The sequence below is a fragment of the Taeniopygia guttata genome, chromosome 27, assembly GCF_048771995.1.
Source record: "Taeniopygia guttata chromosome 27, bTaeGut7.mat, whole genome shotgun sequence".
Taxonomy (NCBI): Eukaryota; Metazoa; Chordata; class Aves; order Passeriformes; family Estrildidae; genus Taeniopygia; species Taeniopygia guttata.
The window spans coordinates 3,767,896-3,793,946 of record NC_133052.1 but is presented as its reverse complement, the minus strand read 5'-3'; the positions used below and the strand labels follow the sequence as shown (position 1 = coordinate 3,793,946).

Genomic DNA, 26,051 nt, shown 5'->3' with positions numbered 1-26,051 from the left:
TGGTGGCAGCAAAACAGGACTGAAGGCTTTGGACACAACAAAGAGGGTGAATCCTGGCTAATGCTGCTATGAGGGTACTGGGGAACACAGACTTCTCCATGTGAGGACATCCCAGGTGCAGGAGAGTTCCCTGCCCTTGAGTTCACGTTAATGCTGCAGCTGCAGAGCCCAGGACTCCTGCAGATAGTCCTCCTGCTCCCTCCCTGCTGCTCCAGGGCTCAATCCCAATGCCTCGGCATGGAACTGGATACCAGGACATGGGAGCATCCCCCAGGCAACAGAGGCACAAGGTGCAGCCTTTGGGATGGAACCCACCATGCTTTGGGATTGACACATCACCACACACTTACAGAAACAACCAACAGTTTTCCTCCTGCCCCCTTAGAGGAAGCTCAGGAAAGGAGCCAGGCGTGCACTGAACCCGTGCTGGGAGCTCCTGGGAGCCCTGGAAGAGGCACTTGGATCCCTCCTGCTCCAGAGCTTAAACTCTTGTAGTTTATGGCAACTGAAAAAAGAAATCGAGCAATCCTCCCCCTTTCCCCACTCCCTACTGGAAGACATGTGCATAATGTTTTAATTATTTACTAAAAAGACTCTGAACGTGGTATAGTAGATATAATTAGGTGCCTATTTTGGACAATGTATTAAGTGCTTTAGAACAAAAAGTGCTATTAAAACTATACCCAAAGTGGTGATAGGTTTCATTTTTCTTCATGAGTTCCACTTTTTTTTTACATCACAACTTGAGTTTTCTGATCAGGGATGTCTGGTGGAGCAAAACCAGCCCATGTTCTGGAAGACCAAAGGCAAAGAGCATCCATTGTTTAAGGAGTGCTGCTCCTCAAAAAGGGAGGCTCAGAGTTCAGCTTTTCCCAGCTAGTTTCTAAGTGAACTTCCCTTGGGAAGACTGCCAGCATTGCTGCCCCATTGTGTCTCCCAGACCAGCAGAGATCTGGCAGAGCCTACCTTGGCTTTTGGGAGCTGCTTCTGTGCCCAGGCTGGATGCAGAGTGCCTGCTCAGAGCTCTGGGAGAGCCACAGCCACGGGGAGGGACTGTGATTTCCAGGTGTGCCAGGCCTGGGAGCAGCCCTGAGCAAGCACACACGGAGCTCACACCTCCCTCGGGATCCGTTCTGCGATGGAGAAGGGCGATCGACACCCGCCCACCTGAACTTGACCTGTGAGGTTTCAGTATGTTCCAAACATTCACAAATCAGTTAAAAAAAACAGTTTAAAGCTTAAGGCATCCCAAGCCCAGCTGCCCATCCCACTCAGTGAACCCAGTCTGAAGTGAGGGGAGGAGTGGGAAGTCTTGTGAGGCCAGGCTGAGCTCTCAGAACTGGGGCACTGGGCTGGACTGGGAGCTGGGAGGGAGATTTTTATAAACTCTGCAATAAAATTCAGCCCTGTCACAGCTGACAGAGCTGATGTCCCTTCTTCCTCCAAGGACGGGACAGTGCACCTGAAGTCCCACATCAGAGGTGGGCACAGGATGGAGAAACAACCCCTCCACCCTCCCACCATGGAATTCTGTACCCTTCTCCTGCCCTGCCTGCCAGGGACACCAGAGAGAGCACCACCCTCTCTGCAGGTGGGAGCTGCAAACAAAGCTCTTTCTGGGAACAAAGTTCTTTTCTGATTCAAGAAGGAAGCAACTACGGGGAAGGATGGGAGGTGAAACCAAGAGCCAGACAGTGACTGCTGTGGAGTCTCCCCATGAAAAAGGCTTGAGGTGGAGATGATGCTCCCCAGAACCTACAGAAATGTTTTTTCCTCCAGCTGGAAAGAAGTCAGCCAGATCCCCTTGGCACAACCAACCCCAGCCACACTGAGGGCACCCAACCTCCTCCTCTGGGCAAGCCCAGCAACAACCGACCTCACCTTGGAGCAAGAGCAAGAGTTCTCACCCGCTGGCCCTGCTCTCCTGAAAAGCACAACCTCCTTCCTCTGAAAAGCGAGGAATTTCCACCTACCATTCTCAAGCTCTAACACACCCAAAACAAGTAATTCCCACTGTCCTGGGGAATGTCTAAGCTCAGGACATGTCTTGGAAGTGGATCAGAACAGCCCACAGAAGTGAGGCCCGAGGGCAGCGAGCTGTGATCCTGCTGCAGCACAAACACCAGCCGCTGCATTTGGTGCTCCGTGGCAGGGGAGGTCAGAAGCTTTTGCAATTCCTTCTTTGCACAAAGTGCAAACCTCCAAAGCAGGCAGGGCTCAGGGCCTGTTCTCCAGCTGGCCGTGCTTGACGCGCCAGGCCCAGCTGACGCTGCAGTCGGGGGCCAGGGTGCACTGCAGCTCGATGCCAGAGTCGGGCACCTCCATGTTGTAGTGCACAGGCTGCCCCTCCTTGGTCACCAGGCTGAAGGCAGGCACGGGGATCTGTGGAGCAGAACACACAGAGCTCAGTGGCACTTCCAGGCTCCTCCAGAACATCACACCCGGCTTCCCAAGGCAAGAACAGCCCCCAGGGAGGGGCTTGCGCTTGGCAGGAACATCCTGAACTCCTCTCCTAAGGAAATACCTCAGAACTGGACTAGGCAGTGCCCACCCTGCTGCCAAAGTGCCTCCCCAAGCTCTGGGCCATGGCTGGGGGGCCTTGAGCTGCCCATGTTTGGGCACCCTGAGCTCCTCTCCAGGTATTTTGTTTTGTGATGTCCACAAGAACAGTCTAGAGAGAACTAGCACCACTGGAACATTTTCTGGGCTGGTGCAACATCTTTTAGAGATGATCCCATTTTACACTGAGATCTTTTAGATCCCATTTTACACAGATGAGTCACAGTCCCACAGACACTCCAGAGTTTCTTTCAGGAACAGCCAAAGCAGCCGACAGTGAGGTTCACAGGAGAGTGCCAACATCTCCAGCAGAACAAGTTGGAAGCACCCCAGCCAAACACAGTTCATTTCCCTGAGCTGATGCTACTGCTCATGATGGAAAAGCTATATAATGATTCTTCAAGGAGAGAGGGAAGAGATTATAATTGAGGAGAAGGATTTTTTAAGCTGCAGCACAGAATATTCTGTATTCTAAGATACAGATCCCTGTGCTCACTCTGACAATTGGCACTGGCTTACAATTCAGGTTTTGTACTAGGTTTAGACTGGATATTAGGGAAAATTTTTTCACTGCAAGAGTGGATAAGCATTGGAACAGGCTGCCCAGGGCAGTGGTAGAATCACCATCCCTGAAAAGGTTCAGAAAATGAGTAGATGTGGCACTTGGAAATATGGTTTAGTAGGCCTGGTGAGACTTGGTCAAAGGTTGGACTTGATGATCGATCTTGGAGGTCTTTTCCAACCTTAATGAGTTCTGTGATTCAGAAGACATCCACTGGTACCACACTCAAAACAGCAGCACTGAGGTTCTGCTTCTATAGGTGTCCTAAGGACCCCTGAACCACTCCTGGGTCTCTCTGGCATTCAGGGGTTATGAGGCTGCAGCAGGGAAGAAATCATTCCTCAAGTGATGCACTTACTCCAGTCTGTGTCTCACCTGGCTGCTTATCCCCGTGGCAATGTCTCCCACCTTTGTCCTGTGGAAATCCCTGATGTGCAAATTTTCTCCACTTAGCAACTGGATCTGGATTTTCACTCCTGGAATGCACAAGAGGTTCTTTAAGTTCTGCTGAGCCACAAGGACCTCACAGTCCACAGCAAAACTGACTGACAAGGCACACGCATGGGAAAGACTAATTTTTGTCATTAAGGATTTAATTTATGTAGGTCTTTTGCTGAGCATGGAGCTTGCTGCAGACAGGAATGACTCAGAGAGCGGAGCTGCATTTAGCAAGAAAGTAGCTGAAGTGATGTATTAATTTGCACAGTATGCCCTCAAAATTCTGGGTAGACATGGTTATAAAACATTCCTTGCACATGGAAGCTGCATGAAGCAGGGCAGCTTGAACACACAGGCTCTGTGTGTTCAGAAACTTCCCTGGATTTCATTGTACAGACCCATCTGCGACTGGGCAGACTGGGTCTCCTTTAGGGGAGGTCTGTGCTGGCACAGCAATTGAAGGACAAAAGGAGTTCAAAAACTCCACGTCCAGCCCATCCAGATAGTGAGAAAGTGACTGCTGGCCACTTATCCCTGCTTTGGGAATGCAGACCCACCGTTGAAGTAGCTGGGGGTGTCCGTGTGCCGGCTGCGGCTCAGCAGGTTGTTCCAGCTGCAGCTCTGCCCGTCTGCCTGGCTGCTCCAGGAATGGATCCCAGAGCTCATGGTGTCCCTCAGGCTGTGAGAAGCCTTCATGGAGTTCTGCAGGAATAAGCAGAACTAGTTTGTCTAAGGTTCCGAAAGAAAATGAGCTGGCAGGAGATGAGCATTAAAATAAGGTCAGGAGGAAAAAGGTGGAAATCCACAGGGATTTAAGGCTGGGCCTTAGTCAACATTTATGTGCCATGTGGAAAAGGGAATGGATAGCAATGCAACAGTGTGCAGACATTATCAGATATCCTCAATAGTTAAACTAATAATGAGCTGAAAAGTTGGGTGAGAAAAGAGGGGTTGTACTGACTGGCAGGAGAATTAAGCATCAGTTAAAATATTTGTCACTTAATGACATTAGAAACACACAGGAAGAACAATTAACTGTACAAAACCAACCATAGACCCTATGCTGCTGCACTGTCCCAGTCAATCTGACATCAGCACCGAGGTCTGAACCAGTCAAAAGCCAAGTTAAAGGTATGGTGTAGGTGTTAGTGGGAAAAACCAAGGAGAGTCAGATCCCACAATGCACACGGTGTCTGTCAACAGCTGAGCTGTGCAGAACTCCCTCAGTCCTCCTCAAAAAGGAGAGACATAAATAGGACACAAAGCTGCTCCAAATCAGAACTGACTCCTGCAGATGCCAGGATGCACAAACTGGGGACTCAATGTCCTTGAAAACTGTGACTGCAGGGCTTTTATCCTTCCCTGGTCCAACAGTGCTCCTCACTGCTATTCCCTACCTTAGGAACACCAGAGAGAGCACACCAATAGAACTGAAAATGGTAAATAGCTAGGACCATGTAGTCATTACTTTCAATGGGTTAAAATAAGTTCATGGAGAATAGATCCATAGGTTGGAATGAATATCCAATATTTGGGTCTTTGTTTTCCTGTCCTACTCTCCTGGTCTTTCCCTAAACCTCTCACTGGTGGCCATGGCCAGGAAGACCCTGCTCAGCTGGTGGTGCAGCTCCTACTTCCATCACTGCTTCCCCAGCTCCCTTCTCCTGCACAGACAGGGTTGAGGCTGCTGAGATTTTCTGTATCCACACACTTAAAGCTTCTGGTGAGGAAACAACACAGGACAGCCTCTGGAGGAAAGGATCCATGCTGGACAGGGAACCAAAGCACAGCTACAGCCCTCAACACCCCACTGGGCATGAGCAAAGTTTTCTTCCCAAGGTGCTCCCCAGCAAATTTGGTGTCAGAAAGCAGCAGCAAAGGTGAGAAATTCCAAATTTTCATTGGTCACAGCTTCCAGTTTTGCCGAGGGGGTCAGCCAGCCACCGCCCACCCATCCCCACTCACCTTCTCACTGGCATCTGACACAAAGGGGCTGTCAATGCTGAGGCATGAAAGCATTTGCTCTTGCTCTTCCAGAGAGTAAGGCTGGGAAAGGCTGTTCAGAAACAGTTCTGCAGCAAAAGGAAGAGAAGGAAGACATTTCCAGTGTTTCAGGGAGATATTTCCAGTGTTTCCCTCCATGCCTCCCTGCTCTAATCACAGCTCTGCAATTTATACCCAAAGCTTCTTCAGCAATATTTAATAAACATTCATATTGGTGCCAGCAAAGCAGAACACACAACTCTGCCATGTAGAGGCCACAGCCAGCACTGTGACACAGGAAACTGAGCCAAGAGGAGATGGACTGTGCAACAGTAGCACCCTAAATTGACCAGTTCTTGCCCATTATGTCTCCTGTGAGATGTCACTTTAGATCCATCCACATTATCAGGGAAAGGTCAAACTCATGTTCTCAGCTCTCACAAGTATCTGGAGGTTTGTACGCCCTTATCTGTATACAAGTACTTACAAATACTGCAAATATTCCCAATAATATCCAGATATCCCATATATAACTAGCTCTTACAATGCTGCTGACACTCAAAGCCATTTGAGAAAGAAGCTGCCCATCAGCAACCTCTAAAATTCCTCAGTTTTCTGACACATTTACAATTCAAACCACTCTCTTCCTAATTTCTTTCAATTCACTCGAAAAGACTAGAAAATATGGGAAAAAGAGGTGAAATGTAGAGTTATTCTGGGGCAATGGAACTGGACAAATCACTGATTTTCACACTGAATTCACTGCTGGTTTCCAAACTCTGGATTGCTGTTGTAACCAAATTCCTTGGCTGATGGCTGTAGGTTTTCCAACGCCCAGAAATAAACAGTTGAAGGCTGATTTTAACTGCACTGCTTTGCTTGACATCTGCCATGCCTTTATTTTTATCCTGGCTTACCTCAATTAAAAAAAAAAAAAAAAAAGTTTGAACCTAAAATTGCAGATGAGGTTGGAATTCTGACACTGTTTACACAGTGCAAACAAGCACATGTCTGAGACAGGCTGTTTTCTAAGAGGTTCCTACACCTCTCTCAGAAGGTTCCCCCCTGTTCAGGAGGAAGGAAATTCTGTTCACTCCCTTTGTGACACATTTAATTGGTTAAGAACTATTAGTTTTGGTAGTTGGAAGGAAGGTTGAGCAATTTGTGTAACGAGAAAGGAACTATGAGCAAAATGAGATCCAAGCTGAAAACCCAAAAATAACTGTCAACAAGCCAAGAGAAAGCAGCTGTACTTTTATCCTGCTCTCAAGAAAAAAGGCTGAATTCCTCCCAAGCCCAGTGCTCACCAATTTCCAGCTGCTGAAGTTCTTGCTCTGAAATGGTTGTGGCTCTTTCCATGTGGCTGCAGCTCTTCAGGGGCAGAGGAGTTGAGGAGAGAGGTGGGGGATCACAGGTCTCAGGTAAATCCTTGCCCTCATTCCAGTGGGGTCCCTCAACCTCCTCTGTTTGCTCCAGGGATGGAGGTGGTAGGACTGGGCTGGCACAGGAAACTTTGACTGACAGTTTGGGGTCAGAACCAGTCTCAGAAACTGGGCTCACTGTGGGGGACAGGGACGTCTGTGCACTGTTTTCTTTGTTCAAAGATAAATGTCTGGGCTCTCTGTATTCACCTTTCCAGGGGCTTCTCACACCTCCCACTACAAAAAAAAAAAAAGGATATAAACATTATCAAATAAAGCAATCAAATAGGTAAAAGTTTTCCTTTGCTGTAAGAATTTTTTAAGTGTATTTGGTGTAAAATGCCCAGCTTCTTCAAAAGATAAAATCAGATCACCTCCACAAATTCTTGCTGTATTACAGAACCACTCAGCAGGATTAAGTTGAAATAAATTAGTGATGTGTCAGGGGCAAGACTGAACCACAAGTATGAGTTACAGCTAAGGGTACAGTAAACCTCCAGTTGCAGTTGTGCTGCACACCAGGCTCTCCAGGTGCAGCTGATGCTTCAGGAGCCCAGGCACAGCACCTGAACAAACCCACAGAGAGCTCATCTCCTTCAGCAGAGAAGGAAGAAGAACATGTGACAGCACACAGGAAATTATCATTTATTTGGGTGACACTCAGCTGCAGGCAGAAGCCATCAACCCAAAATGTGCATCAATGCTGTGAAAATGATATTCTGGACAATAAAACAGACTGGCCCTTCCAAAAGGAACAGCACCAGCAACTCCCCCAGTGGGAATATGAAGGTTCAGCTACATCAGTTACATCAGGACATTTCTACCTTCCTCAAGTGCCACACTGGTCTTAGTTTTGAGTTCTGATGCAGATGCCCTCTGCAGAGGCTCCTTCTCCAGCCCCAGTTTAATAATCTCAGCAGTGAGAGGGTTGCAGGAAGGTGGAATTTCCCTCAGAGGAGGCGGCTCTTTAGCGATCTGTGTAACAAACAGGAAGTGAAAGAGGTTAGACCAGAGAGGCTTAATTTGATTTCAGGAAGGTTCTTCCCACCCCAACACCATTTCCAACTGAAATGAAAGCATTAAGTGAGAGCCGAACAGTAATTTTATTACAGCTGAATGGCTCAAAAGTCACACCCAAGTCGTGAGCAGGGTACGGAAGAGCAGCCCAAGCAGAGCAAGCACAGGGAATGCTCAGCTCCCAAAGCAAGGCTGGCATCCTGTCAGATGCCCAGCTGGCTCCTAGCCATCCACCCCGAGGTGAGGCAGTAACAAGCTCTGGCAGCTCACCTGCAGAGAGGCTGGGTCACTCACCTTCAGGCAGAGAGGGTGGTTGTAGTACTGGGTCCAGGGGTGGCAGCCGTTGAGCATGTGCAGCATCATACAGCAGCTGCTCCACACGTCCACCTTGGAGTCACAGCGCTTCCCCATCACCACCTCCGGGGCCATGTGGGTCTCTGTGCCAGGCACGTAGTTCCCTAAAACCATCCAGGAGAAAACTCACTGCACGCAGGCAAGAGAACTGCTCCAGCGCCACTGGCAGGAGGCCTAAAGCAGAATCCCTTTCTTTTCAGCTAAAGTGAGAGACATGTCAGCTTCATAGGATGGAGTGGTTTGGGTGGGAAGCGACCTTGAAGTTATCCAGTGCCACCCCTGCCATGGCAGGGACACCTTCCACTGTCCCAGGTTGCTCCAAGCCCCATCCAACCTGGCCTTGGGCACTGCCAGGGATCCAGGGGCAGCCACAGCTTCTGTGGGCAGCCTGTGCCAGGGCCTCCCCACCCTCACAAGGAACAATTTATCCCAGTATCCCATCCATCCCTGTCCTCTGGCAGTGGCGAGCCATTCCTCCTTGCCCTGTCCATTGTCCCAAGTCCCTCTCCAGCTCTCTTGGAACTCCTTTAGGCATTGGAAGGAGCTCTGAGGTCTCCTCTGAGCCTTCTCTTCTTCAGTCTGAAGAATCTGAACTCTCTCAGCTTTTCTCCATAGTGGAGGGGTTCCACCTTAACCCAAAAACCAGCATTGTGTGTTCTCAGAAGCTGTTCCCTCTGAGACCCATCCCTTATACACAGAATAGGGATTAAACTTCCCTTTCAAGCAAATCTGGGAGGCAAAACATGAGCTTAACTTCAGAAAACGTACCCTTCTTTTTCAACAGCTGCATGAAGAAGCATGGTTAAGTTTAATTGTCAAAAAAATGGAATTTTCTTTAGTGGAGGTCAGGACTTTTCCCCACTATTTAGTGAGGTTACACAACAAGTCCGAGTAGGATTTTAAAGTTTCAGTGTGGTTTCTTGCAGGGACAAAACACTGAATGCAGCATGCTGACAATCTTACAAAAACCCTTCTAGCCTGGGAGATAAGGACCATCACCTCCCAAATTTCAGGTCATTTTGGCTGGGATGTCTCACAGTAACACCAATAAATGAGACACCCTGAGCAGCTGCATGCAAATCAGCCACATGTAAATGCTCATGAGAGAGAATGAGTCAGAAGGGCAATTCCTCAGAAGAGCAGCAACAAAGCCTCACCTGTGACCAGGCACTTTCCCAGCCCGTCTGGGTGCAGGTGAGCAGAGTGGCCAAAGTCACACAGGAGGGCCCTGCTCCCATCGTCCGACAGCAGCACGTTCTCCGCTGCCAACGAGAAGGGTTCCATTAGTCTCCTCTGCATTAGGAGATGGGGAAAACAGTCAAAAGCACACAGAACTACAGTTTTTTAAGCCCAAAGGATTTATTTCTCCTGTCACTGGCTTAAGCAAGCACAGAGCTGTAATTATCTCTTATAACTACCAATTACCAGCCCTGGAGATTCTTACAGCCCAGTGGTGGGCCAGCCTGGGCAAGCAGCTTGGCAGACCCATGGGGTGACAAGAAGAGTTGACAAATATCATATTCTCATCACTCTACAACCAAGGGAAGCTCTAATTTCAAACATGGATCTGAAAATCTAGTAAGTAGATCCCATAACTTTAGTAAGCAATCACATAATTTAATCTCCAAGCAGTTTGCCTCTTCAAAGAAAAGGGAAGAACAGGGTACTTCAAAAACTTTCCTTACCTTTGACATCTCCATGTAGAATGTTTTGAGCATGAAGATACTCCAGACCTTCTAACACCTGGCCCAGGTAGCTGAGGGATCTGTCCTCTGGCAGGCAGCCACTCTGTTTAATGAGCTGCCCTAATGAGCCACCTAGGAAGGAATCCAGGGAGTCCATGTTATCTTATCTTTAAATTCTCCCCAGCAGCATTAGCATTCCTGGTTGTTTTCATTGAAAAAATGAGATTTTCCAGGTCCGACAGCACTTATCTTCCACACATGGTTCTGTTCCTTTTGTCTATTCCCAGAGATTTTTCTGCCCACAAAAACAGGCCTTGTTCATATGTTTTTTTGCTTGGTGCCAGTTTAACAGTTGCTTTGGAGCTCTGTGATCAGAACAGGCATTTCTATGTGTTACTGACCACCAGCTTGTCATTCACAGCCTGTTTTCCATGGTTCTGGCCAGAAAAGGAGCACTGGGTAATGGAATCATGGAGGTTTGCTTAGACAGGCAGGGCAATGCACCCCACTGGTGTCCTGCAAACCAGCAGGAAGCACAAATTAGCCCCAACTGTGTCTTACTGTGAAAAAGAGACACCTTGAACTGGAGTGAGGCAGGACTGGGAATTATTTTTCCCACAGCAAGCCCACTGCAGGGATTACACACACCCATCTCAACCCACTTGGGAATTCACACCGGGAATTCACACCAGGAATAATCTGGATGCACTGAGGAACTACCAGATTCATATTGGGGCAGGAGGAAGAGGAGGTCAATGTGGGGCTTCCATGGTGCTGTCCCCTGCTCACCCTCCATCAGCTTCATGAAGATGGTGACCCAGGGACCCTCCTTGACGGCGCCGTAGAGGGGCACCACGCTGGGGCTCGTCACGGCCGCGCACGTCGTCAGCTCCTCGGCACGGAAGTGTTCCACCTGCACCTGCGGGAACAGGGAGGCACTGAGCAAATCCTGCGCTGGATCCTCATACAACTGTCCCTCTCTGGAGGCTGTGTGACAGCAGAGATGGGTTAATTGGGCTTGATGGTCTTGGAGGTCTTTTCCAAACTTAATTCTGTGACCTTCCTGAATAGAACTCAGGGAGCGCAGCAGGAAGTAGGAACACGCGGGACGATAAACCCTCAGTGTCCAAGGGAAGTGAAAATTCCCCACAAGAGATGCCAGCTTGCAATAACTCCAGATTACAGCTGAGGACAGGTACCCTTCAGGAAGAAGGCAATTTCTGTCTCAGTGAAAAAAATAATTTTGACAACTGAACATTCTGCTTTTATGAAGGAGAGGGAAAAAAAAAACCAAACCTGGGGATGGTGCAAAACTTGGCAAAAACTCAACTCCCCAAAAAAGGAGGGAATACAAAATATGTATATGATCTGCATGATCACCTTGTTAGGTGGTGCTCATTCTGCAAATGGTTAAAATTAAACTTTATTCGCTAAGTTCAGCCAAACTAAATAAAACAAGAATTTGCTGAAGTCGAGAAGGAAAACATGAGTCATGAAGATTCTGGTGGGAAAAAGATGCATCATGTTTCTTCTCTGTCAGCAATCCAGCTATAGCTGGTTTTCTTTCATCTCAAGAATTTGGAGAGCAGGTGCTTCCAGCACCAAGTCTGGTGAAAGGTGATGTAGTGCCCTCCTGTCACAGGGAGGCAGCAGGAACTGGAGACAGTTACTCATGGAAAATTAAATAGAGCATAGAGAAGTGTCCAATTTGCATGTTGGAACTCTCTGCTTTCAGAGTGTGATCTAAGAAGATGCATTTCTGATATAAAGAAACATCATTTATCCTTCAGTAATTGGGGGGGGGGGGGGGGGAAATGACATTTTGAACGACTTCAGCTTCTCCTACTTTCATGTTTCCCTTTTCAGCACAACCATCTTCCTTCCTGAAAATACACCCCACAAGGAACAGCTATTTCTCCCAAGACTGTGGATTTGCCAAATGGATAATACATTTAAATAGATACACACTGACAGGAAACAGGCTGGTTGTGTCACCACAAGATTTCACACCTGAACTGTAAGGATGCAGAACAGGAATTAATTTTCTACACGCTTGAGAGATGTTTGTTTATATAGCTAACAACTGAATGGTTAAGAAATGGTTAAATAAATACACACTGGCTTGTCTTGCCTCTTACATCTTTCCACAGGGAGCACAGCAAGCTGGGCCCAGTGTAAAAAATGAATATTTTAAACTGAAAAATGGGGGGAAATGAACATTTTAAACTGAAAAATGAAAGTTACAGTTCTTTTTGCACATATTTTTGTACTCGAGGCAAACACTTCCCACACAAAGTTTTCCAGTGAAGTAATGTGAGAAACATCAGTTCAAAGGGTGATGAAATTATTCCAGTGTAAGTTCAAATAAAATAGTTTACATTTTCCTCATCTCCTTCCATGATCCCTCTGTCTGCATCCCTGAGGCCCCCACAGCAGCCCACAAATCAATGCCCTGATCCAAGTTACATTCCACACACTTCCTGCATCATGTGACAATGGCATAGCCTGGAGTACAATAGATTATAGTGCCAGCTTCTGGAAAAACACACATCCTTTGCTGCATCTGGAACAGCATCACCTCAGAACAACATGCCAGCATTGCAGCTGACACTGAGGAGACAAAAGCTCTGTTTTCAGAGCCTACTGACTGCCTTGGGTTTTTCCTACTTTATTCCTTTTTCATCAGGGGAATAAATACCTGCCATGTAACCACTTACACCAGACATGGTTTCAGATAAGAATAGTCAGATAACAGACAACCCACGCAGCTGTTGCTCCCCTGCAGTCACTCACAATCATTCAGAAATCTCTACTCTTGCCTCAGCACCCAGGATCCTTTTCAGCACACTTTAAAGATTATTTCTGGCTTCTGAGCTTGGCCCCTGTGCACATACAGGTCCTCCATCTGCTTCTCTGTCTGCCACCCCCCTGAAGTTTTCCATGGACACAACAGCAGCACTTCACTGTGACTGTACAACAAGGTCCTAAAGAGAACATGGGAAGAGATTTCTCTCCACGTGCTGCCTTGTGTCCTTCTCTCACACAGAATTACCTTCTTGGCAGCACACTGAAATCCTGTCTGCTTGTCCTCTATCTTGTACACTTCCCCAAAAGAGCCAATGCCCAAGGAACCATGGCACTTGGTCCAGTGAACCTCTTCTCGGTACTCATAATCCACTGGCTTCAGCTTCTGGAAGTCCAAACAGAAAACAAGATGAAGCAAGGAAAGAGACACTTAAATGTTGAGCTGCATGGAGATCAACATTCTCAGAAGCAGCACAAGCACAGATACAACAGCACCTCTCTAGAAATCTCAGTACAAGATTACTTCTGTCACAGGCTTGGGAGGAAACCATACAGGATCAACCTACTTGATTTCTGTGGGCTCTGTTGGATCTGAGTGCACCCCACTGTTGTAAAGAAAGGCCACCAGGATTTGGATGGCTTTGGAGCTCTGTGTTCCTCCCTTCTCATGCAGGACATAACTATAAAGCTGAATCCTACAATTAACCCATATTCCCATGGCTAAATGCAGGCACTATGTGAAAGCTTTTCTGCAGTCAGCAGATGGAGACAGTGTGAACACATTCAGGAAGGTAAGGGACACCTTGAACTCCACAGACCATACTGACAGGGTCACACTGATCCCAGGGAAGTCCTCCAGGAGGACTTTAAGGTGTTGAGAGAGACTGAATTCAAAATAAGTGGATTATGTCCCTAGGATTCAAATGAATTTCTGTGTCCAGGCCCTGTGGGACGCTGCAAAGGACAGACACTGCAGGAGCTGCTGGTCCCAGCAGAGGCACAGACTGGCCTCCTGCACCTCCCCTTCTAACCAGCCCTGGTTTTTGTCACACTCAAGCTCATCCAGAGCCAATAAATATTGCAGCCTGGCTGAATGGATTGGGCTCTTCCCCTGCAAACACAGAACATGGTTGAAGACTGACTAAGCACAGAACCACTGCTCAGAGACAGGTCTGCATGTCTGGTGACTGAGCACAGCATGGAGGCAGCAGCCTGTGACAGCAGGGCTTTAATTCCTGCAGAAAACAACTCTGCATTTTTATCTGTCAGCTTCAACCAGATCCAGAACCATGCAGGAATCAGAGTTTTAGAAGCAAGCACATAGATGCAGATTATCCCTCTCCCAAAGCACAGGAGAAACTCTGCCACCCACACTGCAGTGTGTGGCTCAGATCACCTCGTTCAGCAGCACGCCTTCATTTTCACTTGCTTCATGGAATTGTTCCTTCAGCTCCAGCCCACCTCCTCTCCACGTCTTGGCCAGGCTGGCTAAATTTTGTGGTTCACCAAAACTCACGCTCCCCTTCAAGGCATCTACCAAATATTCTTCCACAGAAAGCTTGTCTGAACTGGTTTGCATGGACTGGTTGATGCATTTGGTGAAATTATATTCTAAGTTTAGGCCAGATAAGTGACTGTCTTGATAGTTGAGGTCACCATGGAAGTATGTGTCCAGAGCATTCTGCTTCATGGCATGGAGAGGACTGTCCACATGTGGGAAATGGGGGGGAAGGATGTTGTAGGGAAAAGGATGGAGAGTCTCAGGCTGGGGAACAGTGTCCCTCTGTCTCCAAACATGATTAAGGCACTGAATAGGGCTGATCAGCTTGTGCAGTTCAGTTTTGTACTGGCTCCTTGGGGAATGGAGTTTGCCCATGGACAAGGGGGCATGGGCAGGCTTCTCAAAAGACAGTGGATCATAGCCCAAATCCTTGTTAAATTCAGGAACCCAAAAACTGTTTCTGTAAAGAGTGCTTTGGTGGGATTCATCCTCCTAGAAAACAAAACCAAACAGTTGAGCAGGAACCACAGTATAGACACCAAAATTCACCCAAGAGCTGTTAGGAGTTTGCAGGGACAGTACAAAAGAAAGGCTGAAGATTCTCACCTGAACAGGAATTGGGGTGCAGCTCTCCTGTTCTGGAGTTCTTGGACTTCTTCTGCCAGCAGCCACAGGCTGTCCTTTCAGCTTGGATCTTTTCTTGTGCCGTTTCTTCTTGGCCCTGCCCCGGTGCCTCCCTCTCCAGGTGGGTGCCATCCTCCCCTCCGTGGCATGGGCCACATTGTTGGGGATGTGATCGAGACTGTCTGAGCGGCTGCTGGAAAGCAGAACACAGCAGGGCTCTGAGATGGGACAGCACAAACACAGCTCACATGGCACCTCCAACCCACAGAAAGAAAAGTAGCAACTCTGCTAACTCAACAGAGAGCTAGAACACAGATTCTTGCTTTCTAGTAGGGCTAAGCTCAAGGTCCAGGCCCAGCAGCACCTTGACATTGTATAAAAGAAATGGTGAGGTGTGGGGGACACAAAACATTAAAGTGTCCCAGGGTTTTCAGATTCTGGAAGAACAAGACTGGAATGTATAGTCACAGAATGGTTTGGGTTGGAAGGGATCCTAAAGCACATCCAGTGCCACACCTGCCATGGCAGGGACACCTTCCACTACCCCAGGTGGCTCCAAGCCCTGTCCAACCTGGCCTTGGGCACTGCCAGGGCTCCAGGGCAGCCACAGCTGCTCTGGGCACCCTGTGCCAGGGTCTCACCACCCTCACAGGGAACAATTCCTTCCCAATATCCCACCTAACCCTGCCCTCTGGCAGGCAGAAGCCATTCCTCTTGTCCTGCCACTCCAACTCCTTTGTCCAAGTCCCTCTCCAGCTTTCTTTTATGTCTCTTTTTTGAACATAGCAAAGAAGAGGGAAAAGTACTCCATGTCTTCAGGCTGCTCTGAGACAATTTGTTGTTGATTTCTAGTGAACACAGAGATGATGGATAAATGCAGTCTATTTTAAAAATTATTCAAATTAATAAATGTTTTCATAATATCAATGCCTGCTCTAATTTGAAGGAAAAGAGCTTTGCACAGAGAAGAGATGACTAAGAGCACTCAAATAAAACAGCTTCAAAAAGCCAAAATGTGTTGGCTTGTAAAGCCCAATACTAAACATAATTTCTAAGAATGCATACAGATATATACAACACTCCAGCTGGGGTCTGCACAAAGAGATGAACTCTCAAGAGGGATATTTGCCTGCAGTTACTCAGGGCCAGAAAGAGATGGTCTCCTTTCAACTCAAACCATTCTGTGGTTCTATGATTCAATACCAATCACAGCAGTTAGATTTTTTAAATTAAGCTCTAAGAGAAAACAAGATTTTTGATCTTCAAATGAAGCAACAGTTCCATTGACTTGGAACAGTTCTGATACATTTCTCTGCCTTTCCTGATCAGTGATGCAGGGCACAGCCACTCTCTCCATCTTTTGCTGATATTTTAGTGCTAAAAGATGCCATAAGTAGAGTTCTGGCTGATGGCATCAGCACAGTGCCTTGAGCCTGAATACACAGCTGGTGTGCATCCCATAAAACCCCAGATGCCACATAAAACCCCTCAGAAATGGGTCACTTTGCACTTCTTCAGATGGTCCATGGGACCACATCATAAAGCCACTGGGCAGTGTGAAACCACACACCCCACAAGGTGTCTGAAGCCACCAGGAAACAGGCAGCACCTAACTCTGTACTCCAGTCACCCATTTCAGGGTGCTGGGGCTGCCTGACAGGGCTCCAGTGCATAAGAAAGCTCCAATACGTGCCCCAGCAGGAAGATATTCTTCGTGAAGAACAAGCAGCTCACTCCCAGGTGACTCCAGAAAAACAATTCCTAGGCCTCCACTTGTCCATCACAAGTGTCACTGTCCCTTTAACCACTTCCAGCTTCTCTGTGTTCACAGCTTCTGTTGTTGATGCTGTCATTAAGCAAAGGTTCTCTCACCCCCTTTTATCCTTCCAAGAAATTAAGCTGTTCCCTTTTCTGAGGACTCCTAGCAGCAGCCCAGGTTTCACACAGCTTTTGAGCAGATGGTGTGACAGTTTCAAAAGCGTCAACACAAGTTCAGTTAAAAAAGACTGAAAATTTATCCTTGGATCCTTCTACTTCAAGACTATTAACCTTAAAAAAAATCAGTAGTTTCAAAACAAATTTGGCCATCCAGAAATAGCCAGAAGGTTACGAGGGCAGTAAATCTGCAGGCATTGCCAATAAGGCAAGAGTGTTTCAAGTGGTTTGTGCCTAAACTCGTATTTTTTCCTGACAGGAAGATGTTTTGGGAAAGACAAATTCTTACCAGGTCTCAGACTGAAGAGCTAATTCCAACAGGAGTGCTTTTGGAAAAAATATCTTAAGTGCAGAGAGCCAGGGTGATTTGGACCAAGGACAAGTCAGAAAACAGCAGTGAAGAGGGGTGTTTGTATAAGAGGTCTCTCACCTGTAACGTTTACTGTGGGCAATAAAGGATCTCTCTGATAAAGTGGGGCTGAACTCCTGACTGTTTTCACCTGTGTGAAAAAAAACCAGGATCATCACTTGTCTTAAACCAGGCAGTCTCTCCTAGTAACAACTGAACTTAAACAGCTCTGCCACTGTGCTACATGAGTGATCCAGACAATCACTGCACAGTCATGTCACACCACCCACACTACATTCTTCCTCCCCCACAATTAAGAGGCTTCCCAGCTATCTCCTGATCCCCCAGCTCTTTCCCAGATGACAGCTTTACTCTGATTTCCTCCTCTTTATCCCCTCTTTTAAACACCTTTCAGAAGTCAGCTAAGAACGGGTGCCCCACAGGACACAGATCAGGTCGAGGTGCACAGGCCTCATGCTGGTCTGTTATTTATGCTTTATTCAGTGGATGCTGCCACATTATTAGGAGATTTCATGAGCTTCCTAAATAGAGTCTGGGATGTGTCATCAGCTCCACCCTCCTTGGGATTACAAATAGATGTGGCCTCAGCTCTCCAGGAGCGCCGAGGGAGTGAAATCTCATCCCTCTTTACACATTCCATTTTCTCAATGAAGCGCAGCCCGCCCTGCTACTCACATTCTGCTTGGGCAATAATAGAAATTGATGCACAGCCTCCTTCTGTTTCTTCTTTTGCTGTTCCTCTGGTGATTACATCATTCAGGATTTTCCACTGACTGTGAAAGATGACCTTCTTTGAATCTTCTACTTTGCAAACACTGCTCTGCTTTTCACTCACTGTCTCCTTCAGCCCCTCAGTAGCTGTGAGCTCCTTTTTGTGCTTGACGGCTGGATCAGGAGCTCCTTGGCATACAATTCCCATCACGGCCATTTCCCAGCTTCAGGGAGACACTGAGCAAGAACAGAAAAACAAAACACTTGTCAAAATCCTTCACAGACAGAAGCAGCTTCAAGTTCATGAGAAACAAGAGGTTCCTGAAGGTATCAGATTTATAAATAATTCAAATCAAGGTCCTGACCACGTTCTGAGCTGGAGAAGAACCCTGGAGTACCATTCCTCCATTTTTGACTTGGACCACTGAAGATCTGAATATTCAACATTCTCATGACTGAAATTATGCAACCACACAGGTCTCGGAGAAATTTAATTCTTGGTATATTCCCTTAACTTAAATATAAACAGTGAAACCAAGGAGAAGAAGGAACTCCCATATCACTAAACAGGAAGAATATTCCTCCCCAAAAAAAGGGAAAAAGGGAAGACATGAAAGTTCTCCTAGAGTGCACCTGGGAGAAATGACACTGTGCTCTCACACCACATGAATGGCCATAAATCCAGCTAATTCCTTTCTTCTCTGTGCTCAGTCATTCTCAAAGCTATTCCTCATTCTCTCTCAATGAAGCTAGGCTCAACAGCCAACCTGCCCATCCACAGATCCTCCCTCACTCCTCTCCTTCCTCTGCATCACCAACAACATCTGAATCCTTGCTCAAGCCCATCAGAAGTGGAGCTCTTACAGCATGCAGGATCCATGAAAGCTGTTGTGGGATAGAGGACAGTGATGGAGCTAGAACAGATCTCTTTGCCTGAGGAGGGGATCAGCACAGACTGTGAACTGACCAGGAACACAAATGGAGCTCCAAACAAGTCCCAGCACAGGCCAAACCTTGGCCAATTGGCAGCACAGGGGAAGGTGGAAGAGAGCTGGGGATGGAAAGTTAGAAGCATAAACCAGCATGGAAGCAAAGCACTGAGGGGCAGGATAGGGATACCCAGGGGTGAAAATCAGCAATGTGGAGAGTGAGGAGCTCCCTACAGCACGAGCCCCTGGGGAATCCAGCTTTGGTGTAACCCTTGATCCCCTCACCTTGGATTCTGGAGAAGTGAAAGCAGTTGTTTCCTTACAAATCAGAATGTGCTCTGCTGCCGCTTAAGTGCGGAGATCCCTTCCTTGTGGCTGTCAAGTGTAAAACCTTAAAATGAACATTTCCACCCTTTAACAACCCATGAAGTTCAGAAACCTTGGGCAATGTATATAGGTGTTAAGTAGCACAAACCCAGGATAGGACAAGGAGAGATGTTTTAACAGAGGCCAGGAAAACAGACATCAGTACCATTACAACAGCACACCTTGAGCCTCATCAGCTTTAATCTACACAAATCTTTCTCTTTTTTTTTCCCTTTTCCTTTTTTCTTTCCTTTTTTCCCCATCTTGTGCAGCTGACTGGGGCAACGGGAGATTTACTCCAACAGGCTCCTGGCAACAGAGATGAATCAGGAAAATGACAAAATGAGTGGGTGCTCCATGTCTGAAGGACCACCAAGGAAAGCGGGAGGCATTTGGGAGCCAAGTGTGTGAACCTTGGTGCTGTGAGTCACCTAACAACCTGGCAGGTATACAAGGAAAGTCAACAATGACCACATTCAGCGGCCAAACAGAGAACAGCTGCTGTGCAAAAGAAGTGCTGATGACAGTATCTCACTCATTAAGGCCACCCGCTCCCTCTCCTCTACAGAAATTATGTCAATTCTCAGGGCTGTAAAATAATCCCTTGGAGCAGCAAGAGCAGAGCCTGCCAGATGACTAACCCAGCCACCAGTGACCAAACTGACAAGTTCAGGGTTATTTTTATCCTCACTCTCTCCTGACTTGCATTAACTCTGTCTCTCCTTGCCCTCCCCTCACCCACAAGGTCCTTCAGGGCAAACCAATTCCCATCGCCAAAAAATACATAATTCTACAAGTACCTCCTTGGTTAAGTCAAAGGAGAAAAGAGAGAGGGGAGAAACAAAACTGCAAGTCCTTGTCGCCCTCTAAAATGGCAAAGAATAACAAGGAAACATAACTGAGATTAAAATCAACAAAGCTCTACCTCACTTGCAGACTCAAAGAGACCGAGGCAGCAATTGTGAGCAACGGCCTCCAGCCGGGCAGAGCTTTAGCAGTTTAATGTGTGACTCAGGTCTGTGGGGCTGTGCAGGACCAGAACATGCATGCCCAGCCTGGTTTAACTGTTGCTGCACAATTTTCAGTCCTTGGAAAAGTCAAATGCCAAGTATTTTTATGGTGCATACAGCAAAGCATGGTGGGCAGAAGGTGTGACTAACAATAAGCAATCAGAACTTTTAAATAGTTTTTGAAGTGTAACTTCTGCCTGGAGAAAAGGAGGCTCAGGGGAGACTTTTATTGCCCTCTACAGCTCCCTGACAGGAGGTTGAAGCCAACTGAGGGTTGGGCTCTGCTCCCAGAAAACAAGGGACAGGACATGAGGAAATGGCCTCAAGTTGCGTCAGGAGAGGTTCAAGTTGGAAATTGGGAAAGTTTCTTCACTGAAAGGGTTGTCAGGCATTGGAATGGTCTGCCAGGGCATTGGTTCAGTTCCCATCCCTGGAGGTGTTCAAAAACCAAGCAGACATGGCAGTTCATTATATGGCTTAGTGGGCATGGTGGGATTTGGTTGAAGGCTGGACCGAATGACCTTGGAGGTCTTTTCCAACCTCAGTGATTCTGTGATTCAGAACTGAACAGGCCTGACTCATCTCTGTGCACGTGGAAGGGGGCTAAGAGAGGTGCACAGAGCTCCTGAGCCCCATGAATTCAGACTCAGGCACCCAGTCTCTGCCCAGACCCACCCCACAGCCCTTCTCGGGGAGCTCCAGATAAAAGGGAGCCTGGGCAGCAGCAAGAGGGCACCTAAGGATCCACAGGAAGCCCACTAAGAGCAGGATTTACCCACATTAAACACTCTGGAGCTGCGGTTCCCCTGCCTGTTTATGAGCTCCAGGATGAGCACAGCTTCCTGTACAGACACAGGGCACAGACAAACAGCAGCAGGAGCTTCGTGTTCCTGAGCTTCAGGGTGGCTGTGTCCTACCCAGAACTGCTTCTCCTCTCCCTCAGCCAGCCCACTTAGATACAGCTGTAATCTTGATTTCCATACCCTGGACTTTCTTCCTTCTGTGGACATGTGATGGGCTCGTTATTTTCAAGGCAGAAAGGGGAAGTCAGGTAATGATGCAGGAGATAAGAGTGGATATTGCACTCCTAACCCACAATGGGCTTTTGATAGCAGCTTAAAGCCTGTTTGCTCCTTATCTTCACTAAGAGTTTACTCACCTTGGGTTAACTAATGTTAGTTCCCACTGCTGTAAAACAGAAAGCGTGTTTTTACAGAATGAAAGCCAAACAGTCTCAGTTGTGTTGTGAAGGCACCGCTCTGATGGCAGCTCCTCCCTCAGCTAAGGTGTGGGAGAAACTAAAATACCAGCTAAGGTCACCTGAGACTTGAAGGGAGTCAGAACTAATGAGATACTCAAACATTATTAATGTAAGAGATAACCACGTGCTTACTGCTCCTTTAAAACCTCCTCCCTCCTTCTCTATACGAGTTCCTCTTCAGCTCTTCCATCTCTGTTTGGAGCAGGGACCTTAAAAGAGCATTTCTGTGTGTCATTAAGCTGTGAGAGGAACTCAGAGCTGGACAAGAGCCATGCAAACACCTTTCCAGCTCCATCACTCCACAGCACACCATAATATGGGATCCTCCTGCCTGGTGTGCCTGGTTCCAATCCCCATGGACAATGGCTTTTGGGAGAACTTCAGTAAATGCTTTGTGGATCAGCCCATACATTTGATCAAAAAAGACTTAGGAAGTCTTACATATATTTTAAAGCTCTTTCCCAAGTCAATTCATAGAATGGAGATTTCTTCTCATCTGAGTGTACCCATTCAGCAGCAATTTCACACTGACATTTAGTCTGAAAGGAAAGAAGAAGGTAAAAAATTATGTTGTTTCAGTGAGGTTTCCCACTTCCTTATGGAGAGGAGTTCTGTGCACAGAGCACTAAGCCAAGTTACCTTTGCAGCTGCTGCTGGTTTGGTCAAACACAAGGAGCATTTTTAGCCATGTTGCTTTGCTGACCACCACAACAAAGCAACAGCTGGGAAGAGCCAGGAATTTCTGCATCACTAGAGCAGGGAATGTCAACTGAGAAGAATGCCACACACCTTTTGGGGACCTTCCAGTCCTAACAGCTGTCAGTGAGCATGGCAGAAAGTGCCAAGTCTGTAGCCAAAAGAACCTACACCTGCAAAATCCTTGTGCAAATCCACCAAACCTTGTCAAAGAGCAGGTTCTTCCAAAGGAAAAGAAAAAAAAATGACACCTGTTCCATGAATGGATCACATTAAAAATCTGGTTTGGGGCCAAAGGCATGTATGCATACATATAAATTTTAGATATATACTTTAGATATATAAAAATAAACACACACACACATATATATATATATCCATATATATATATATATATATATATATATATATATATACACACACACACACATATATATATGTGTATAGGATTCAAGGCCAGGTTGGACAGGGCTTGGAGCAAACTGGGATAGTGGAAGGTGTCCCTGTCCATGGCAGGGGGTGGAACTGGATGAACTCTAAGGTCCCTTCCAACCCAAACCATTCCATAATTATTTGTACAAGCCCTTCAGAGCCTGGGCACCACTGCCCTCCATCCCTGGCTCCTCTCTGCCTGGATGCCACCCATGGGCTCCCCTGCCTGCCCACGTTTCAGATGGAACTGAAATTCAAACAGTTCCGGTTTTAGCCGAGGCAGTTTAAGGCCTGTTACTGTAGCCCAGGCCTGGGTGGAGATTTAAACTGCTCAGAGCTGTCAGCAGGACAAGTTTCAGTTTGTGTCAGAAGGGACTTAAAAAAGCCAGTAGCATTCAACAGCCCCCCGACCTCAAAGCATACTTAATGCTGCTTTAAGTGAACATGTCTAAGGGGGGCAAAAAAAAAAAACCAAAAACAAGAAGAGACTTCCCTTGTGTGTCTAAGAGCTCCAAAGTGAAAATAAATAGAATGCCTGAATGATTAAAATCCTGGTGAGTCAGAGCAGCAGTTGCTATTCCAGGGAGCTCTCAGCCTTCACCTCCCCTTCCATAACTGCTGTGACCCATCTGGCCATTCCAGGGGCTCCTGCACAATCCCCTCGGGTCCCTCTCCTGGGGATCCACAGATTCACCTGAGAAGCACCAGAGAAAGCTAAAAACCTTCTCCCCACAGCACCACAAACTCCCTGTTTGAAGCACTGCACTATCAGCCCTATGTAGGAGCACATCACATTACAAACGATAGGCAGTGTGTAAACATGTTCTTTAAAGTGGTTTGATAGTAAATACTCCCAAATCCTGTTTCAGCCACTGGTGTTGCTTACTGTAAACATCAGGATAATGAGCCTCAGTTGTTTTTTTTAGTTGCCAGACATTAAGATATTGCAATAGCTTGGTTACAAAATCTGCAGTGAAACATTTGACTGGGTTTAATTATCAGCAGATTTCTACAAGCACCCAAACACACCTTTATCCTAATTTCCTCGAGGACAGCCCAAGAACAGCTCACCCCTGAACAATTCTTTTCATGTTGCTGAACAAAGATATGAACACCACCATTTGCCCAGAGTTTACCAACACTGCCACAAGCCCATTCACTCAAAGAATGGCTAGTTTTTCTCAACCCCTTTGTAAACACGGAGAACAGAAATAATCAGAGCAAACTTCAGCCTGATAAGGATTTGCTTCCCAGCTGTTCTCACACAGCTCTCAGGCCACTTAACAACATCATGGCTTTGACAACCCACTCGTGAAGTCACTTCCTGAACTACAACAAAATGATACACTAAAGCACCTAAAGGGACAACTTCCACCAGCCACCACAGACACACCTGAAAATCAATTCTGCACGAGCAGGTGGAGCCAGGCTGTCACCAGTTGTTACTTTACACTGCTTTGCAGCTTTACATTTCAATCATTTTTCTAAAATCCATGTAAATCTATGGGGACACAGTAAGGCTGGGATGCCTTACTGCCAAAACCAACCCAAAAGTTCAATTAAATTTAGTATAGATAGAAGCAGTTCTACATGATCTTAATTTATGATTGGTCCTGCCAATTCAGTTGTGACTATAAAATCCAAATATGAACTGATAGTGATGATTTCTAATTGTCCAGCCTGAGCAGACTCTCATGAGACAAACTCCCACACAAACTGTGGAACAGAACTGCCTTTAGGCAAGTCATGGTCCATTTTCTTCAGGGCCCTGATGTCACTAAACCATGATCAGCAAAGCCCACTCTCCCACAGACGCAATTCCCATGTGTCTGTCCCTCCATGCATCCTAGTCTCCCTCTCCCAGCATCTCCAGACTCCTTCCTAGCTCAGGGCTCTTTTACTCCCAGCCAGCTGCTCATCTCAAAACTTGGAAATCTTTCTGTCCTCCAGGCCTCGATCCCTCTATCTCCACCAACACATTAGACATTTGCCAGCAAAGTTCAAAAGTTACAGAAGGAAAGCTGATTTATGGTCACTTTGCCTCCATCCTCTTGGCAATTATAATAATAATTCAGCACCTCATCACTGCTACAACAGCTCAGCTCAACCCTCTCCCATTTAACATGGAAAGAAGACTCAGGCCAGATCATTAACTTCAAGTTCATTAACTCCAGTGGTGCTGGATCAGGTCCCACAAACCCTTTAGGTTTTCAGTTATGTTTGTTTGTTATGCTCCTTCACAGGCTCTACAAGATTCAGTCTCTTAATACAGTTAAAATTTAATAGTTAATAGCAAGTGACTCATTCCCAAGGAATCCGGTGGCCGTGCCAATAACAGATTTCAACTGAGGTAAAATGCAATAAAGCAGCTCACCACAGACACACTCAATTCAACTATCCTTATCACTAATGTCACAGCACAGAAGCGCGAATTATTACTCATACAAGTGTTTAGAAAGCCAGTCGAAAAAGAAATTCAGACTTTGTTTATAGGTGCTGGTTTCAGACTGCTGTATTGTACGTGTGCAGAACACTCAACACATGTTTCTAATGTAACCAGTTAAAGCCGACAGGAAGCATCTGAGATCAACCACAGCAGCAACTTATTAATCAGCAAAGAAACATATTAATCTTTTGCCAGAAAAAAAAAAAAAAAAAGAAAAAGAAGAAAAAAAAAAGAGGCATTTAGTTGTGTCAAAGAGACGCTCGGATGGATGGTTCAGGTGAATTAAGGTCTGGCTCGGTTGTGCTGTGATGAGCTGAGCTCATCCCTGCCTCCTTCTCCTCTCTCCAGGGCCAGGGATCAGCGAAGTCCCTGCAGCGGGGGCCCGGGATCTCGGGGGACTGAGGGGCACCCGGAGATCAGCAAGCCGGGCTGCCCGGGGCACCGGGAGCTCGGGGCACCGGAGCCGCAGACTAGACAAGGTGCCGGTCAGCAGTGACATCCACGCTCCGAACACCCACCCGCGGTGCTGCGGCGGGGCCCGGAGAGCCCATCACCGCCCGGACCCCCGGCTGGGCCCGGGCTCCTCACACGCTGCTCCCGCCGGCAGCCGCGGAAGATCCGCCAGGCCCTACCGGGCAGATGCACCCCGCGGCTCCCACACCGAACGCCGCACCCCGGGCCCACATCCCGTCTCCGCGGCGGTGGCCGGTACCGCACCTACCGCTCCGGCACAGCGCGGCTCAGCCCGGTCCAGCCCGGCCCGATTGCGCTCCGCTCGCCCGGCACAGCCCGGCGCGGCCCCTCAGGCCTCCTCGGCAGCTCCCGCTCACTGACAGGCGGCACCCAGCCGCGGCCCCGCCCCCGCCTCCGCACAGCCAATCACAGCCCCGTCTCGCCGCGTGGCCCCGCCCCTCCTCCCGCCGCGCCCAATCACCGCGCGCTGTTT

At 47.4% G+C, this 26,051-nt stretch overlaps 1 protein-coding gene across 4 annotated transcripts; it reads right to left on the bottom strand.

Annotated features, from left to right (window-relative positions):
* Window positions 1–571: 571 nt before the first annotated feature.
* On the bottom strand, window positions 572–25,965 carry MAP3K14 (mitogen-activated protein kinase kinase kinase 14). Of its 4 annotated transcripts, none has more exons than XM_030256107.4 (16): window positions 25,823–25,965; window positions 17,930–18,202; window positions 17,315–17,384; window positions 14,932–15,142; window positions 14,221–14,817; window positions 13,072–13,209; window positions 10,809–10,938; window positions 10,020–10,151; window positions 9,492–9,596; window positions 8,275–8,438; window positions 7,788–7,938; window positions 6,850–7,200; window positions 5,525–5,631; window positions 4,117–4,261; window positions 3,497–3,597; window positions 572–2,382 (listed from the first exon to the last, which is right to left on the bottom strand). In XM_030256107.4, the coding sequence occupies exons 2-16, from the start codon at window positions 18,180–18,182 to the stop codon at window positions 2,218–2,220; spliced, it is 2,820 nt and encodes a 939-aa protein (XP_030111967.4). In that variant the 5' UTR covers window positions 18,183–18,202; window positions 25,823–25,965; the 3' UTR covers window positions 572–2,217. The 4 variants fall into 4 exon arrangements, with proteins under 4 accessions (XP_030111967.4, XP_030111966.4, XP_030111970.4 ...); XM_030256106.4 differs by having other exon boundaries at window positions 25,827–25,965; XM_030256110.4 differs by having other exon boundaries at window positions 14,932–15,139; window positions 25,827–25,965.
* Window positions 25,966–26,051: the final 86 nt, after the last annotated feature.